The sequence below is a fragment of the Acanthochromis polyacanthus genome, chromosome 15 (genome assembly GCF_021347895.1).
Source record: "Acanthochromis polyacanthus isolate Apoly-LR-REF ecotype Palm Island chromosome 15, KAUST_Apoly_ChrSc, whole genome shotgun sequence".
NCBI classification, from domain to species: Eukaryota; Metazoa; Chordata; class Actinopteri; family Pomacentridae; genus Acanthochromis; species Acanthochromis polyacanthus.
In genome coordinates this window covers 10,941,361-10,958,854 of record NC_067127.1, presented here as the reverse complement: position 1 = coordinate 10,958,854, position 17,494 = coordinate 10,941,361, and the positions used below count along the sequence as shown (strand labels likewise).

The following is a 17,494-nucleotide window of genomic DNA, read 5'->3' as shown; positions in this document are numbered from 1 at the left end:
CTAATTCATTGAGTTGATTTGGCCCCGTGAACTGACGTCTAATAATAGAGAGTAATTATTTTTGGATTTATTGGGATTAGTTAGATGATGATCAGCTGCGGTAGAAAGAAAGCATTGCAACTGAGTCTCATTTTTTACAGCAAGCATGAAGGAAATGGGGCATCAGTACTGTCTTTCACCTCACGTTAGACCCCTCATTAGACTTGGAAATGTTTAGTTATTTTGTTAAAAGTGAGGATAAATCGGTCAGATAAAAGTAAAGGAATCAGCGGCTGCAGTGTCGTGATTCGGACCGTTTAAAACATGTGAGTCAAGAAGCAGAACGCTGTTAAGGTGGCACAGTGTGAAAGAAGTTCAAAGAACAGGCCATGGCACTTTCTGACTCGAGCCAAGTGCATAAAAACTGTTGGAACATCATGAATGGAGCCTCAGAGTGGAGCTTAAACCGAAAACTGTATATAAACAACGGTGTGATAAAAACATCCAAAACAAGAATTCTAATATGGCTTCTTTTAGAGTCCTCTTTGTTCTTTGTGCTTTAATGTCGTGGCCATGATTTCGGTACAGTCTCACATTGCAATAAGAAAATTAAACAGAGAGCACTTGTAATTCTGCAGCTGCTACTCCAAGCTTCCAACCTCCAGGGCAAAGCAGCAACAGATAAAGCTGGCTGACAATATCTGATCTCTTAAGATGGCCAGAAAGCTAAGATTCAAGTGTTTTGTAATGCTGAGGCCAGAGAAGGAAAGTCCTACTCCATTGTAAACAGGGTTACACTAGATTATTTTTGATGTATTTCTTAAAATGAAACTCCTAACGGTACATTATGTAGTTTAAATTAGAGCATGCTGATAATTTGCAAGGTTAACACATTGGTATAATGACCACATTTACCTTCTGATAATTAAACAATAATTTCAAAATTACAATTCAGGTTTCCTTGTTCATTACGTTAGCAATAAAACTGTAGCTGAAGTAGTATTTTTTGTTTCACCTTCATATTCAGTGTTTCTAAAGGAGTAAAAAAAAAAAAATGTTAAAAAAGTTCATTGCTAAGTAAAATATTGAAACTCAAGCCAGAGCCCTCAGGCCATCATTTCCAAGACTGGAGCCAAAATCAGCCATGAGAGGATGTTCTGACAGAGAGGATCAACATATTTTGGGCTGAACTGTCATCATGAATCTGTCATTCTCAAGGAAAACTATCTCTAAATTGAGAAAAGATATTTGCATTCCCATGCACCTCTAACACACACTGTAGGGTTCACTGACATTTTATGCCGTTCTGCATTTTAATCATATTCCTATTTGCATATGTTTGGGTGCCTGTGTGTGTGTGCGCGTGTGTGTGTTTGCGTAGTCTCAGATGAAGATGAAGTCTGCGGGCGTCGTGGATGGAGGCTTGTTCACAGAGAGCTATTGTAACATCTGCAATGCCCAGCTCATCTCCGAGTCCCAGCGCACCGCTCACTATGAGGTGAGTCTGTCTCTGTTTTGGACGTGTTTTCTTAGGTTGCTCAGGACTAAAACACACACACACACACACACGCACACACAGACAGGTGGAATGGAAGAACACATAAAGCTTCTAAGACATAGAACAGCAAAAAATGTTGCCACGATTACTGCTTTCACTGGCAGATTCCTGCACTGTGCACTTTGCAAGAACCTTATTTGTACCAATTTAGGTTTGTGCCGTTCAAAACTGTGCTCATCCATTATACATAGACTTAATGCAGCATGGTAATGCTAGTTACTTGCACACAAACAAACATACACACACTTTTTAGTTTTACCTTTCAGCAGACTGTCTCAGAGTAATTTAATGGATGGCCATTAAATAATCAACTGCTGCATTATTTAACTAGGACCTATGTGTGTGTGTGTGTGTGTGTGTGTGTGTGTGTGTGTGTGCGCACGTGCTCATACGGAGCTTGCATGCGAGTCCTGCATCGAGGTCGTCCTTGATTACAAGACACAATTGGGATTAACAAGCAGACTAATGAGGACAAGGCCGTTATCTGGAGACACTTAAGCAAGGACAGCGACAGTGTGTATGTGTCTGGATACATGTGTACCTACCACATGCACTTGGCAGTCATCTATTTCTGTCCCTCATCCTAAGTATGACAATAAAACAGAACAGATGAACAGGCAAGCTGAGTCACTGCATGTCGCCGGTTTCACCCGTTACAAAATGTCTCTGTAGAGGTCAGTAGATCAAGGAGACGAGGCGGGAAACAATTTGAAGGCAAGAAGATCTTGCATGTAATATTCCGTCAGGATCGAGTGCAAAGCAGCTTCACTCGTGCTTATTTCAACTTCAAAATGAGTCAAAAAATTAAAATGTGCACATTTGTTCTTCTGAAGCCACCGGATATTATGTTTATTAAATGTTGCAATCTTGTGTCCTTGTCTTAGTTGGGGAATTCAGATTTTTTTTTAATTTATCTGTAGTTGTTTGAACAAGCACATTTGTTTCAGCTTAATGAAAGTAGTGTGTTCTATAAACCTCTTTTATTTATCAAACTAATACGTTTTAATAGAAAATAATAATTTGGAATTTCTTCAAAAATAAACTTCCATTTCAGATTAATTACCATTTCCAGTTGTGTAAAGTTATAAATGAACTACAGTTCATCACTTACGTGCTGAATGTGCTGCAGCGCACTTCTATCAGCGCCGTTTTGTACCAGAGTCAGTCCAAGGCTGCTCCCCGTGACTTTTTAAAATTCTAACTGCACAGTGATGAGCAGTGAATTCAGCACTGACCTTCATTGTTGTTTCAGACATTTTCCTTGTCATGAAAAGAAACAACCAGTTACTTTGAATCTAAAGCAATTCCTGGGTGGTTTTTTTTCCCCCTTTTCTTTCCACATTTTTATTCACAGTGGACACATTTTCCACTGGAATAGAAAGTCCTTCACCTATTTGGAAACAACTCAACCTTGGCTAGAATTAGAAAGGTCTCCAAACTCTACTATGTTCAGCATAACAGCCTAATAATGTCACAAATCATAAAAAAATAAGAAAAGATAAAACAAATTTAATGTCTTTTAATATCACTTATTTTACAGATGGTGAAAAAAAAACAGGAATCATTATGTGCAGCATATTTCCAAGTGCCCCCAGGCGCTGGGAAAAAAATGCCAAATATAAAATAATGTCTTACTGCTCACATTTTTATTTGCTTATTTGTTTGTGTCCTATCAGCTCCATTTTAATACAGTGTGCAGTTTAGCCCCCAGTTCAGCAAAGTTCAAAAAGTTTTTGTGACATGATTGTTGGTTGCAACTTTGTCACCCATGAGTTCTTGGTTGCAACGTGGAGGGTAGAATTTTTTGTTTCTTACAGAATTTGGTTAGAGCAAACTTTTTTTGAACATAGACATGGAGAATAAAGTGATTGTGATGAAATATCACAATTTTAAGCTTAAATTTGGTTAATTTTTCTGCCAATACAGGAAGTCACTCATGCTAAGTTAAAAGACTGGTGTCATTTGGGGGAAAAAGAGGGTCCATATTTATTATAAGTCCGCAATTTTCCAACATGTGGAATCTTTTCAAACTAAAAAAGTTATACATTATCTATCAAACAATAAATGCTGGGATGTCTACCGATATGCTCGTGTAGTTTCTTCAAAAACACGGGTTAATGCACTGAGTGAACGACGCTACAGGCTAGGCAGCATCCTTTTGCTTTTACATAAGTTCTGTGCCATTGGCCACCAGCACATCATCTCCCAGATCATTTCTAAATGCAATCCATCTGACATCTGCATGTATACATAACCACACAAGGATGATGTGGCAGACATTCATCTATAGTTGTCCTCTGCTCTGTCTGTCTCCTGCAACTTGATCTGATCTTTTGGGAAAACACAAAAAGTAGAGACGGACAGACAGGCAAAGTCCATTAGAGTGGGGTGGGCGCTGATGGTCAGTGCAGGGTAACCATGGTGAAACAGGGTCCTGCTTTTAGCCCATATCCCAGAGCCATAAAGCACATGACCATTTATACACCTATATACACAAACGTACACTCAGATGCACCGACACACACACACACACACAAGCCCTGACAACACGCATTAACAGTAGTGTGACAAGTGAGGAGGCATGTGAGGTGGTTGTGGTGGGTGGGGGGCTTTTTTTCCCCTGGGGGCACAAGATCCAATCTGAGCAATGGAGCAGCAAGTACAGTGTCTTGTCACAGTCTCCCATCCACTTTCTTTATGTGCTGTGCAGCCATGATACGCACTTACAAGTTCATCAACACAACAGAACTCCACATATCATATGGATTAAACATTGAAGTGGTGAAGCAGATAAAGCATTTGACAAAGAGCGTCGCTTTGATTTAATCACATCCCTCTCACATCAATCCACATTTTTCTTCTGAGATGCTCCTCCTTGTCGCACTCTTGACTTGCATTCCTGCACTCTGTTGCACAACAGTATGTCTTTAACCTGCATATGTGGCAGTAAAAGTGTGATCTTTCTGACCGTGTCGACACTATTCTCCCGAGAACAGCGGCAGCAGCAATGGAATGTAAAGACAATGACAGAAGTTATGTAGTGGGAAGGAGTGAAGGCCAGGGCATGCTAATGAAATGATATGTCTGGAGCCAGATAGGTGTGTCAACCTGGTACACAAATGCACAGAACTGTCTAAACACATACACTTTTTCTAATCTTTGCCCTGCAGGTTGTCCAGTGGTTTTCATTGTTCTGCATTAAAGTGACAGTTAGCAGCTTCAAGGACAGCTCACTGTCCTTCTAGATAAATGTTATAATCCTGCTTATTATACCCCATAAAGCCCTATAACACTGACAAACAAGGACACACACACGCAGGTGGAGTGAAAGTGATTACCCAGCACAAAAATGCATCAAAGATTACATAGATGAAACATGAATCCCCAAAGTATGATCTGCTTTTCTAAATTATATAACACTACATACAATAGAATTGTTTTCAATAGTATTCCACTAAAAGTTTCTCCATCTTACAGCTTTTTCAATTGATGTAAGATAGTATCATTTCAGTTTTACTATAATTTGGGCTGTCCAGATTACTCTCCCACTCCCTTTAGTACTTCAACATGTCAGTGAGTACAGATAAAGCAAAGAGTCCTCAACCTCCCTCCTTCAACATCTTACTCAGGGCCCCAAGAAAGCTGAGGTTGGCCCAGGCAGCCATTAGTCACTGAGCCTGGGGCAAAATGTCTGCTAGCATCATCAGCTGAAACAGAGATAAAAGCTTGGAGGGGGATGCCAAGGTGGAGTGACAGTCATTGATTTTTTTTTTCTCTCTTACTTGGCTCAGTTGACAATAAAAAAAAAAAACAACTACTCACTACACCGACTGATTTTCTTTCTTTCCTTCCCTCTTTCTCAGAGTAAGAAACATGCTAACAAGGTTCGCCTGTTCTACATGCTTCACCCTGAAGATGGAGGACCTCCTTCCAAAAGACTGAGGCCGGATAACCCAGTAAGCTCTCACTCACTTTGTCTGTGTGCGTGACAGTGTTGATGGCATTATCTCACTGCAGAATAAAAATTAAAAATTGAAATATGGTTTTAGTAATTATTGATGAACTAAAGTCCTTAAAAAGGCAGTTTTGCAGTGTAAACCTGTGAACTACAATACCAAAACTGCTGGCAGGTTTGATAGGCTTGTTATCTTTAAAAAAAAATCTCCACAATTGAAGAAATACATCAGATTTTTTTACTTTCTGATGGTCCTTGAACTACTCATCGGTGGCATTTCGGCAGAAAAATTGAGCAAATCGTAGCTTAAAAGTGTGATATTTAATCAAAATCACTTTGTTTTTTCATGCTAGATTCAAAAATTCACCAAAAATAAGCTGTTTGCTGTAACTCAAAATCAAAATATTCTGCATTCCTCAATATAAATAAGAAGCTATTAGTGACTCAGTTGTGACGAACAGTCATGTAGCAGAAAGAGACTTTTTGGCTAAATTGCAGGCTGTGTTTACATACAACAAACAGGACATGTATGAAAAATAAGTTGCAAAATACCTATAGTACGTACAATCAGAATCAGCTTTACTGGTCAGTTATGTACAAAACATGCAAGGAATTTGGGTTTCAGCTGTTAGTGTCACTCTTAGAATACGGAAAAGAGCATAGTAAAATAACTGTAGGAAGAAGAAAATAAAAATATAAAGATATTTGCACATGTAGAGAATAATATATGTATAGTATTTTTGTCAATAGTGGTAACACCTGTGGGCTGTTTTCCTTGGTTTATGGCATTATAACTGTATTGTACTGTATAGAATACATTTCTGAGCTCTCTCTACTTCTAGCCACGGCTGTGCTGTTTCCATAGCGGTGCAGGACTTCACATTGCAGAGAAAAATGAATCCAAAAATGGCCAGAAAGTGCCTGAGGATCAGAGGGTTAATACAAACTGTATTAGCAGCACAGACATTCATGGAAGAGAAGCTCTTTGCATGTGTGAATTTGTCCTTTATCCTATGCAGATGGCAAAAAAAAAAAAACCCTGAGTTTGCTCATTCTAATCCTTTGCTATGCTTGTCCACTCTGAGCCTTGACCATTGTAGCCAAGTGCTTATGGGAATATTTGTTTGATCTGTGCTGTGCAGTTGTGTGTTATAATTTTCCCAGGAGAGGTTATGCCTTAGCTGTGTTTCTGGTAAGATTTAGTGGAGGCAGACGGCGCCAAGCAGCACTATATCTGACTATTGCAGGCCATGGCTAAGGAGGTCAGTGCATTCACAATGTTTGTGTCTGCGCTGTAGGTAGGCCATTGTGTCTGTGTATTTCCACGGCCCTGTTCTGCAACTGTGGCAAATGCTGAGGATGCATTTGCATCTAGAGTGAATTGTTGGCCTTCAACCATGAACCAAAACTGTTATTCTGCCACTGATTAAATTTTAAATTTGTGTTAGCGTGTATGTGTAATAGACTATTGTGTAGAGGGAGATTACTATAGTGCATTGTGTGCCCTATTTATCTGGCTCATCCCACGTGGCAGAAAACACACATACACACACAGAAAACATACAGTGGCCACTTTGAGGACACAGCTGGTGGAAAAATGAAGCTTATCAAACCAACTCAGAAATCCTGCTGTGCCCGAGAGAGACAGGAGAGAAAGAGGTGAAGAGGTGGAGTGTCTCCAAAAACAGTACCGTGCCACAGCCAAGACTTTGGGCCATAGTGCAGGACCAGTTTCCCTGATAATAATGGCTTTCTGTCCTCCGCTGACAAGAAATTCATTATGAAAACCAGCGAACTAAAATATTTCCTAACGTCCCCAGTGTAATAGATTCCTGGTTGCTCTTGACAAATGATCAATGCAAAGTTGAAAACCCTGACAAATAATGTCCAGGGCTGCAAGAAGTCATCTTCACAGGGAGCAGATTAAAGGTATTTCACTTCGTGCAATTAAATCCAGCAAGGCTACAGCACAAAGACAGGCCTAAAATTTACTGTTTCAACCACTGAAGCCAGGAAAACCAAGAGAGACAGGAGTTATTACTCGCACAGCACTACCAGGTTACTGCTTTAAACCATGTAAATTTATGTTCTTTGATTCTTACGGTTCTCATCCTTCCTTACACAATTCTTTTTATCTTTATGCATCCAAAGCCTCTTCACCTAAAAAATATAGAAGCATCAATTTATAAAAAAAAACATCCTTGAAAATAGAAGATATATTAATTCTGAATTGCAAGACACAGGGCTGCATGTTATACGGCCAAAATTATAACCACAATCATTTTGATAAATTATGACATTACAATTATCATAATTTTTCCCATTGACTTTAGGGGCATTTCTTTATTGCACTTTCAGATTTAAATAAACACATTCCAAACAAACCATTGCATCAAAATAAGACTTTAAAAAAGTGCGTTGTCACCTAAAGTCAGACACCTCACGTGCTGTAAATCTGTTTAATGATAGACAGGAAATTTACCAATGTTCCATAAACGCCTCACATGCAAGCTACAGTAGATGTTAGCTAGGCGACTGTGCACAGAGAAGACTCTTATCTTCCCACTCAGTACATGCAACTCAGACAGGTGTGTCAGATTTACCAAAGTTGAATGATTTTTATCTACACTTTCTATTTTCTATGAATGATGCATTTTAAATGTCAATGTCACTGTCAGCCATGTTCATTCAATTGTGGAAAAACCAGAATTGTGATCATGGTTAAAGTTCTATTGCCATATGACAGGTCCTTGAAGGAATTTTTGAACATGTCCTTAATTTTCTACAAATAAATAGCTGTACAGTTAAAGAGAGCGAAACATAGAGAGGATTAGTCTTGGCTCCACATATCTGGATGATGTTGTTCTGTCATGTTGGCATGAGGGCTGGCTTTGGAAAGTTACTAAAATTTGTTGAGGACGGGTCATGAGCAGTTCATCCCAGCAGCTTGTGCATAAAAAAAAGTAAAAACCTGTCGTAAAGAAAGCATGTTGGAAGAGTTCAGTGAACAACAAACAAGTTTAGTGGGAATCATTTCACATTGGAAGCCTCTGGAAATCGGCACTCGCTGGTATGTTTGTTATCACAAACACCTGAACCATTGTTCTTCACACAAGGTGTATAAGATGTTAAAAAAAAAGAGCGACAAAGGTGTTGCACGTGCACAACACTACAGACATTCATGAAATAGCATGTCAAAGGCTTCAGGGTTTACAAACACACTCACCGATACTGTAGGAATACACACCTGCGTCTCCATCTGTCTCCCTAAGTGAGACATGAGTCAGCCCATCCTGGCTTTCACCTCATATGGGACACCGAATACACATAACCGGGCCATGTGCACACATTCAGACACACACACACACACTGCCCTCATCTGCCATACTGTAACACACTGTGACTGCCACAGCTAGCACTTTGTTCATAACCTTTCACACAGAGATGTGACATTGATTATGTCACAATGCTGGAAAACTGACGTACGATGAACAGAGATTAAATTCTCACCGTTCAATTTTAGAATCGACTTTTTCTTCTTTCATCTTTCTTTGTCTCCCAGAAGAGGTTTTGCACATCTTCTCTGCACTTTATCTCCGTGTTTTTGCCCTTCTGTTTTCACACTGATTGACATGGCGCAGTCCAATGGGAACTGCAGAAAAGGCTTTTCGCAGAGTGAATGAAATGCCAGTGTAAAATGCCAGGCCTTGAGGTTTTGTGTTTGTGTGTAGGTGAAAGTGTTGTCACAGAACAAACGGAGAGAAAGTAGGTCGTAAAGGTGCTCCCAGATGAAAGGGGAGGAGACTCAATCCGGTTTTCTCCCCCTATTCGCCACCCTGCTCTCCCTCTTCATCTGTGCCGATTCCTACCTGCGTGAAAGGGCAAGAGATAGCAAAATGTTTTTTTCATTCTCCTCTAATGCTATATTTGCAGCGTTGCCACTTTCAATTTACACCTTTAGAGCTTCTTCAAACTCCAAATGAGAGCGTCTGTTTCCCAGTGCTGCTCCATGTGTATATTTAGCAACGTTTCCCACAGCGCCTCAACACGGAACAGTGGGAGAAACAAGGAGGAGCAGAGAAAAAGCAAAACAGAAGGAGAGGAAGAACACAGCTAATTAGGAATCTATTGTTAGGTGTGTGAGCAAGATGAAGCCACCCAAACACAAAATATTCTGCGATACAGACATCTCCGTCAGGCGGTGGATAAACGGGCAGACTCGCAGCATGTGCCGACACAAACAAAAACACACTCGGCAATTAGGTCGCATGCAAATCCGTCTCAACAGATGCGACTGATGCGACAGGTAGAGACAGACTAAATGAAGAGCGTGAGAAATATTGTAATGAGCAGATATTTAGGAATCAAAAATGAAGAAACGGAAAGGTTGACGACTTTCGGCAGAGACAGACAGTGGTGCAAAAAAACAGTGAGTCAGAGTTTCTGTTTACTGTTTAAAGTGGTTCAGTAGAGTGGCAGCTGTAATGAGTCGACAGTTATTCACATGTCAGTCACCCACACATGCCGGGGATTGTTCAAAACTTTCCCCACACTCTGCAAATCCCCGGCGTAGCGTTTGTCATTCTTTCAAGTAGATGCTTCTTTGTCTTTCACTCTCATCTCTGTCGCTTGCTTCTTTTAATTCGCAGCGTGTTTTGACAGGTGAGACCACTGCAGGCTGCCACAGAGAATTATCTCACGCGTTTTGTCCTAAGTCACGCAAATGTGGGACGCAATTCCGCTGTGGATGATATTCGTCATCCTGGTGCAAGAAGATGCGGGTAGATATCAGCAGCATTGCTCATGGGAGGGAAGAAGAAGTGGACAAATTGGGCGATGGGGATGCAGAGGGATGAACAGCGACGGAGACGAGATGAGGTGCAGAAATTAGAGAAAGAAGGTAAAGACATGGTAATGAAGGAGCAGGGGAAGCAAGGGTAGAGAAGAGAAGAGAAGAGAAGAGAAGAGAAGAGAAGAGAAGAGAAGAGAAGAGAAGAGAAGAGAAGAGAAGAGAAGAGAAGAGAAGAGAAGAGAAGAGACTTGTCCTAATGGGCTCTTCTGTGTTTCCCATGCTACCATCATGAATAAAGATCATGGGATAAATTTAGAGAAGCTGTTTTTACATACAAACACACGCACAGTAGCAGCAATTATGCACAAGACAATGCTGCATGCGCTAATAAAGCACAGAGAAATGAATTCACACCCAACTGGGAAAAAAAGAAACTGAGTTGCTAATGGTGATGGAGGGGGGAGGTCTGGGACAGTTCATAGCAAGCCTTTAACGTGATCACAGCGGGGACAGACACGGGGGAGGCGAGGAAGCGAGGCGGGAGAGGGCGAGGAGGAGAGGAGGTGGCGAGGGCCTGCCAATACAGATAAATATTTCATCCCACAACACACAGAGTCACTGAGACTGGTGCCCAGAGGGGGGAGGGAGGATGCAGGGAAAGAGGAGAGCGAGAGAGAGAGAGAGGCTGAGAGTGGATGAAAGGCATGGAGACAAAAAGCAAGAGGAGGAGAGAAGGATCGAGGAAAGGAGAGAAAGAAGAAGAAGAGTGAAAAAGAGAGATGGGACAGCTGAGAGACAAAGCTAAGCCTCGAAGGTAAAGGTGTCCTTAACTCTCACATTCGCTGCCCCTGATGCTAACCAGGGTTGACATAACACACACACACACACACACACACACATATATACACACACACACACACGTGCATCCACTGGGACGCACAGTATGATGCACCCACACACTCAGATATGGTGTTTCAGACACCTTTCTATTATTGTACTCTCTTGCCGAGACTGAGGTTTCTTTCCTCCAGCTCGAATTGACACCTGGATTAAAGAGCGCTGGTGTAAAGAAAGAAAGAAAGAAAGAAAGACATTGTAAACAGAGATAAAACACTGAAGCATCGATCGACATGCAAAACACTTTTGCCAATTTAATTCATGTATGTTTGCAGGTGGAACATACACATGTAATACATACACCGTAATATTAGTATGCTGCTGTATCAGTTGCCACTTCTTTCGATTGTCCGCAAACTTTTCTAATCTGACTGCAAAGATTTGCTTTCTTTTTTCTGCAAAAGCATTAGTGAGGTCAGGGGTTGATACTGAATGATTCGCTCATAGTCTGTCTCAGTTCACCCCAAAGATTTGGGTGGAATTTAGAAAATGGCTTTGTGCAGGTCAGTTAAAGGTGCCCCATGGTGAAAATCCATTTTTATTGTGTTTGTTTTTGTTGGAAACTTGGCCGTGAAAAAGAAAAAAGAAAAGCTGTTAAGATATGAGGATATTTATTTCTTCTTTGATCGAATGCTCAGAGGTCAGGGCTCTGAAAACCTGAAGATCCAGCGGATTTCATTTATCTTTGATGGCAGTGAAACCACAACAATAGCATAGCGCATAGCGTTAGTGTGGCTAATGTAGCTAACATTATCATTAGCTTTGATTGTGTGCCCATAGGTCAGAACTCTGCGGAAATTGTATTCACAATGACATTATACTCAAAGTATAATATGATGTACAAAATATAAAATAGAAAGAATAAACGACAACTTGTTGAGTTACTGCATTTTTCTATTGTCTGTTATATATATATATATATATATATATATATATATATATATATAACTTAAGTATGAACGTAGACTGATTAACTGACCATGTACAAGAGTTAAAAACAGCGGCTGTGCTGTGAATTCAGCAATATTTCCCTATAAAGTGATAGCTTAGGGACAAAGTTAGAAGAGAGAGAAAGACTTTGTCTCAAATACTCATTTATGTCAGTGTTCACTGCCGTGGTCAACTGTTTTTGTCCTTGCTATCAATCGCAGAGAGAGATTTCTTCCTGGAGGGGGCATGGAGAGCAGCTCAGTGGCTTTCTGAACGTCCAACAGTGAAACAGCCAGTTTAGATGAAGGGTAAAGCCAGTGGCTCTACAGTCAATGTACAATGAACCATCTTTGCAGCATTTTGAACTGAAAACAGAAAGACACATTCAGGGGACATGTGAGACATTCATAAATTTTCTGAAAAGTGGCACAATATGGGACCTTTAGGTTCTCTACACTTAACTCAGAAAATATTTTTTGAAACAGAAAATGGCATTCACAAACTATGTTATTGATTTCTACATAGCATTTAAATGTACTTTCACTGGAGCTAGCTTAGCTAAAATTATGAAAACCAGAACAAAACAAACACACTGACTGGTGTACAGACTTTGCCTGTTCTGGAAACATCAACACAGCTTTGATTCATTTCTTTACAACCTACATGAGACAGATTTCAACATTTAGTTCCCAGAGGATCAATTATGAGTTCCAGTTTTGGATAATTAAAAAAAAAATACTGGATGTCTGTATTTTCCTGAGATGCGGCTTACTGAATATTTTATTTTCTCTTTATTCTGAACAACAAACATGAAGAAAATGCTAAAGAGAAAGTGGAATATTGCTTGAACTTTGTGTGTGTGCATGTGCATGCGTATGTGTATGTGTATTTCATGTCCCTTTATCCTAATGAGGACTTACTGCACACACTGACCAACAGAGACGCACCTAAAGGTTCCCATGGGTAAAAACTACTTTTTCAGTCTGAGTTTAGGTTTCAAGGAAAAGGAAAGTATCAATGGATGTCTCCACAGCATGTGTGTGTGTCCTAGCTGTGTCCTGGGCACGTAAATCTGTCTGCACAATCACACTGTGTGGACCCACCTTCCCTTTGGGGACATACAGCAACCCCCAATCACATAAATCATTTCCTTTTAGAAATGAGGACTTGGTCTAAGGTTAGACTGAGGGCCAGCTTTGTGTTAAGGTTAGGGTCAAGGGTGAGGGTGAGGGTTAGGAGAGTAGTAATTACAGTGATGTTCAGGGTAAGTCTCCAGGATATGAATGTATGTCAATTTCCTATAAAGACTGTGTGTTTGTACATTTGCGTCAATCAAGTGGTTGGTCTTTTTGTTTGTACTGCCTCTCTCCCATCGGGAACATCTCCCCCTCATCATTAGTAATGAACCAACAGCGGTGAAAGGACCAAGCCACAATCTCTGCCCAGAGAGACAGATGAATATTTGATCAGCCCTCTCTTTGCCTTTGTGTGTGTGTTTGTGTGAGTGTGTGTAAGAGAAAGCAAGCCCAGTGAAAAATATACATCTTTCCATTCCCCCGCCTCTCCTCTTTTTTCCACATTCACCTCTCCTTCCCTCTCTTTTCACATCATCCCTTCCTTCACCAGTCTTTTTGCCTTTTCACCTCCCTTACCCTCTCCTCTCCCTGTGATTTATTTTTCCCTCATAACACTTCCCTTCACCCCTCCAACACTCTCTTTTACCATCGTTCCCTCTTTTTCTCCTGTAGGACTGTGCAGAGACAGAAGTGGACAGAAACAAGTGCTGTACCTTGTGTAACATGTTCTTCACCTCCGCCATTGTGGCCCAGTCCCACTATCAGGGCAAAACCCATGCCAAGAGAGTCCGTCTGGTGCTGGGGGAGCCACCCACCCTACCCACAGCCATGGCCAGCCCTACAAACGCAGGTATCTTACATTCTTGCAACCAGATGAAACTCACTCCCTCAAACTTTGCCATGTTGGATCCATGTATCTTATAGTACATGAGGTGCAGTGCTTCTGAGTGCCAGCTGAGCTTTGAGAAGCAAGGAGAATAGAGTATTAAACAGATTTTTTGAGTGCGTTGGTCTCCATCTGTCTTTCTTCAGGTCAGACATGAAAGCAACCCATCAATCTTCTGACTATAAACCAGTGCTATGGCGATCAACAGTTTCAGTTGTAGCTAATCAATACCTGTATCAGATTTCGATGTTTGCACACAGAGCCTGTCGTTACTAAAGACTAAGATAACTCACTTAGCTCTCACCTCTGCTTGCGCACACTCACTTGCGCCATCCATTTTTTTGTGACATGTATCACTGAACTGAGAACTATTTTTAGTTCAAAGCACATGTTTTTATCTGAAGTGGATTTGGAAAGCTTTAGTCATGGTTCAGTCAAAACTTCTAGCCTGAGAATCAGTGGGAATGTCTGAAAATGCTAACATGCCAGAGGCCAAAGAAGTACAACTTTGAAGGTGCAGCACACAGACAGCCTTTAATTTATAAGTCTTATGATTAATAATAAAATATCCTTTCCAGATCAAGACATCCACCAGTTGATTTTTGTGTGTGCTGCTGATTGCTTAAGCTTAGTGTTTGTTTTGTTTTTTGTTGGAGTTTGTGGTGGTGAGTTGTCTTCAGGGGAGCTTTACATAATGTGATTCAAATTGGATTCAAAGGGAAAATTCACACAGCTATAAATGCACAATCGCTACAAATGTGTTATAATCAAGCCCCTGAGTGACTTTTGCTAAACTTTGGCCTACTTTGGAAAAGTGTCACTTCCGTACAGCCGCTGCGGTGCGAGTTTCTGTGGTTTTGTGACAGTGGGACCTGGAGGAAAAGAAACAAGAGAACAAGCACAAGAACAGAAGAAGAGTGACCTGGGAGAGAAGAAGAGGATTTCAGGAGAGATTAAAGTCAAAAGTACCCTTCATGATCACTCTGAGATGAGCGCTCCACTGAAGATGCACAGCCAAGCTGACAGGCTTGGGCGCGCACGGGCAAAGAAACACACACACACACATGCACACACAATCATCAAAAACGTGCATAAACAAGATGACTGATGCATGCACTTTTATACATTCGTGACATTAACTTGCAGGACACATGGACACTAACATACATACAGAACCACAAATATGCACACACACACTCACACACACACACACACACACACACACACACACACACACAGAAAGCACACAGCATGGAAAGAGAAAGCGAGGGCCACGTGTGATGGAGAAACCCTTGAGAGGTGGAGAGCAGAGAACGTACCTGTGTTCCCTCCGCTATGCACATCACATCCCCACACACTTCAAGCCAGCACCTCCTCCTCCTACACACACTCCATCACACACACTCCCGGTGCCCCACTCCGTGAAAAAGACTTACTTCTGCTCCAGTGTGCAGAGATCACAGTCAGGAGAGGAGAAATGGTGGGAAAACAAAGGATGGAGAGGCGAAAATACATTGCAAGATCTCTCCCTGTTGCTGCTTAGCACGTGCTGTTCCACCGAGCTGTCAGAGCCGAGGAGCCTCACTCAGGCGCACACACAAACGCGCACGAATGTTGCACCAGAGATTAGAGGACGGCCTTTTCTCTGAGATTAATAGCAAAAGAAATGAAATGACATTACAAGAGTTACTGGGTTGAGCGGTGTAAGTGAGACAATGGTGTGGCGAGGCAAACAAGAGCGAAGGGAATGTGAGTGGGTGTGGTTGGTGAGATGAGCAGAGACACAGCCATAGATACAGTAACTATGTGAACAGAGCCTGAAGACACATCAAGGTATAGGCAGCCAATCGGATCGCAGGGCTCGAGTCAAGTCAACACAGGCCCACACATTAAAAACACTTATAAATTAGCACGCCTCACACTCATGGTCACTGGTCAACAATTCATGCATGCTCTTCATTTGTTATCAGTGAGCTGATGGCTGATGTGAAAGAAGTGATATGACTCATTGGGGCTTTCAAGGCATTTGTGAGTGGGCTTTTGTTTGTCATGTAAAATGCCTAAACGTGCGGTATTGTGGCTGTGTGCTCACAGTCAGTATAACTCTAGAGTCATTGACACATTGTGGACGGCGAATCGGCACATTTGGACGTGCCATCTGGCATTATAAGCTTTCTCACATAATTTGGCTGCGAATCTAACCCCCCTACCCCCGCCTCAGGGTGACTTTTTGGTACACGTACTGTACCTTACGCAAGCAAACTATTCTCGAGCTTCATTCATGCACGCACGTACACAAAGACCGAAGACCTCACACATTTTCTCAAGCGAAGATTACACATTCAGTCGGCCACCCAAACACCCACATGCACACACAGACACACAAACGCAGTCCTCCCTGCGTGAACCACGATCGCGTCCTGCGGACATGTCAGTGCCCGTTGGCTATTAATGGGCAATCACCATGGTAACCAGTGCCATGTCATGACTAGCAGGTCACCTGGAAGACTGCCATTTCCATTTTTTTCCTTTTTCATTGCCTGACGGAGAGGAGAGGAGAGGAGAGGAGAGGAGAGGAGAGGAGAGGAGAGGAGAGGAGAGGAGAGGAGAGGAGAGGAGAGGAGAGGAGAGGAGAGGAGAGGAGAGGAGGATGGACGGACACATGCGGTTCGAAAAAGATGAAACTGGAAGGTTTAGAAGTGCAGTAGATGTGAACAGAAAGCCAGCATTTGCACACAGGGCCCTGGAGTGCAGATGGCCTCCTCCCGACCCTCCTCTATGTTCCACAGATGTAGCCTAAAGCAATCTTTTTGCTCTTTGCTCTCAGTCTTGATCAGCACAACCCAAAACCAGAACTTTTAAAATGTAAATGTGCAAACGTGAGCATGTGAGATTCCATCTGTCTGTGAGAGTACGAGCATCTGTGCCAATGTGAATGAGCCGCATTTTAATGGTAATGTAATTTCATGAAAATATTTTCATTTCATGTAATTTTTGCATTATAGCTCCATTTGCATTTAAATACTTTTTAATACCGTCTTTCACTCTCCTCTCCTCTCCTGTCCTCTCTTTCTACTCCTGAAATCCTTCACCTCTCACTCTTTATCCCTAACTCCTCTCTGTTCCCTCCCTCCCCCAGATTCCTCTCCTTCCACTCCGCTGCCCGCAGACCCCGCTGCCTGCCCCCCTCCTCCCGCGGCCCTACCCTGGCCCATGGCGGTGGTCAGTGGAAACGGAGGGAGAGAGGCAGGAAAGTATTGCTGCCTGTGTGGAGCCTGGTTCAACAACCCCCTGATGGCTCAGCAGCACTACGAAGGCAAGAAACACCGCAGGAACGCAGCCAGGGCACGCCTCCTGGAGCAGCTAGCAGGCAGTCTGGATGCCACGGAGAGCACAGGTCAGCCTCTTGGACCCGAGCCCA

The 17,494-nt window shown here is 42.0% G+C and overlaps 1 protein-coding gene across 1 annotated transcript in view; it reads left to right on the top strand.

Annotated features, from left to right (window-relative positions):
* zgc:171482 (zinc finger protein) overlaps positions 1 to 17,494 on the top strand; it is a 58,749-nt gene that overhangs the window by 17,125 nt on the left and 24,130 nt on the right. Inside the window, exons 2-5 of the mRNA XM_022190068.2 lie at positions 1,361 to 1,477; positions 5,401 to 5,493; positions 13,860 to 14,037; positions 17,213 to 17,470. Of these exons, the coding sequence (XP_022045760.1) occupies positions 1,367 to 1,477; positions 5,401 to 5,493; positions 13,860 to 14,037; positions 17,213 to 17,470 (640 nt within the window). The 5' untranslated portion in view covers positions 1,361 to 1,366. The remainder of the gene's footprint in view (positions 1 to 1,360; positions 1,478 to 5,400; positions 5,494 to 13,859; positions 14,038 to 17,212; positions 17,471 to 17,494) is intronic.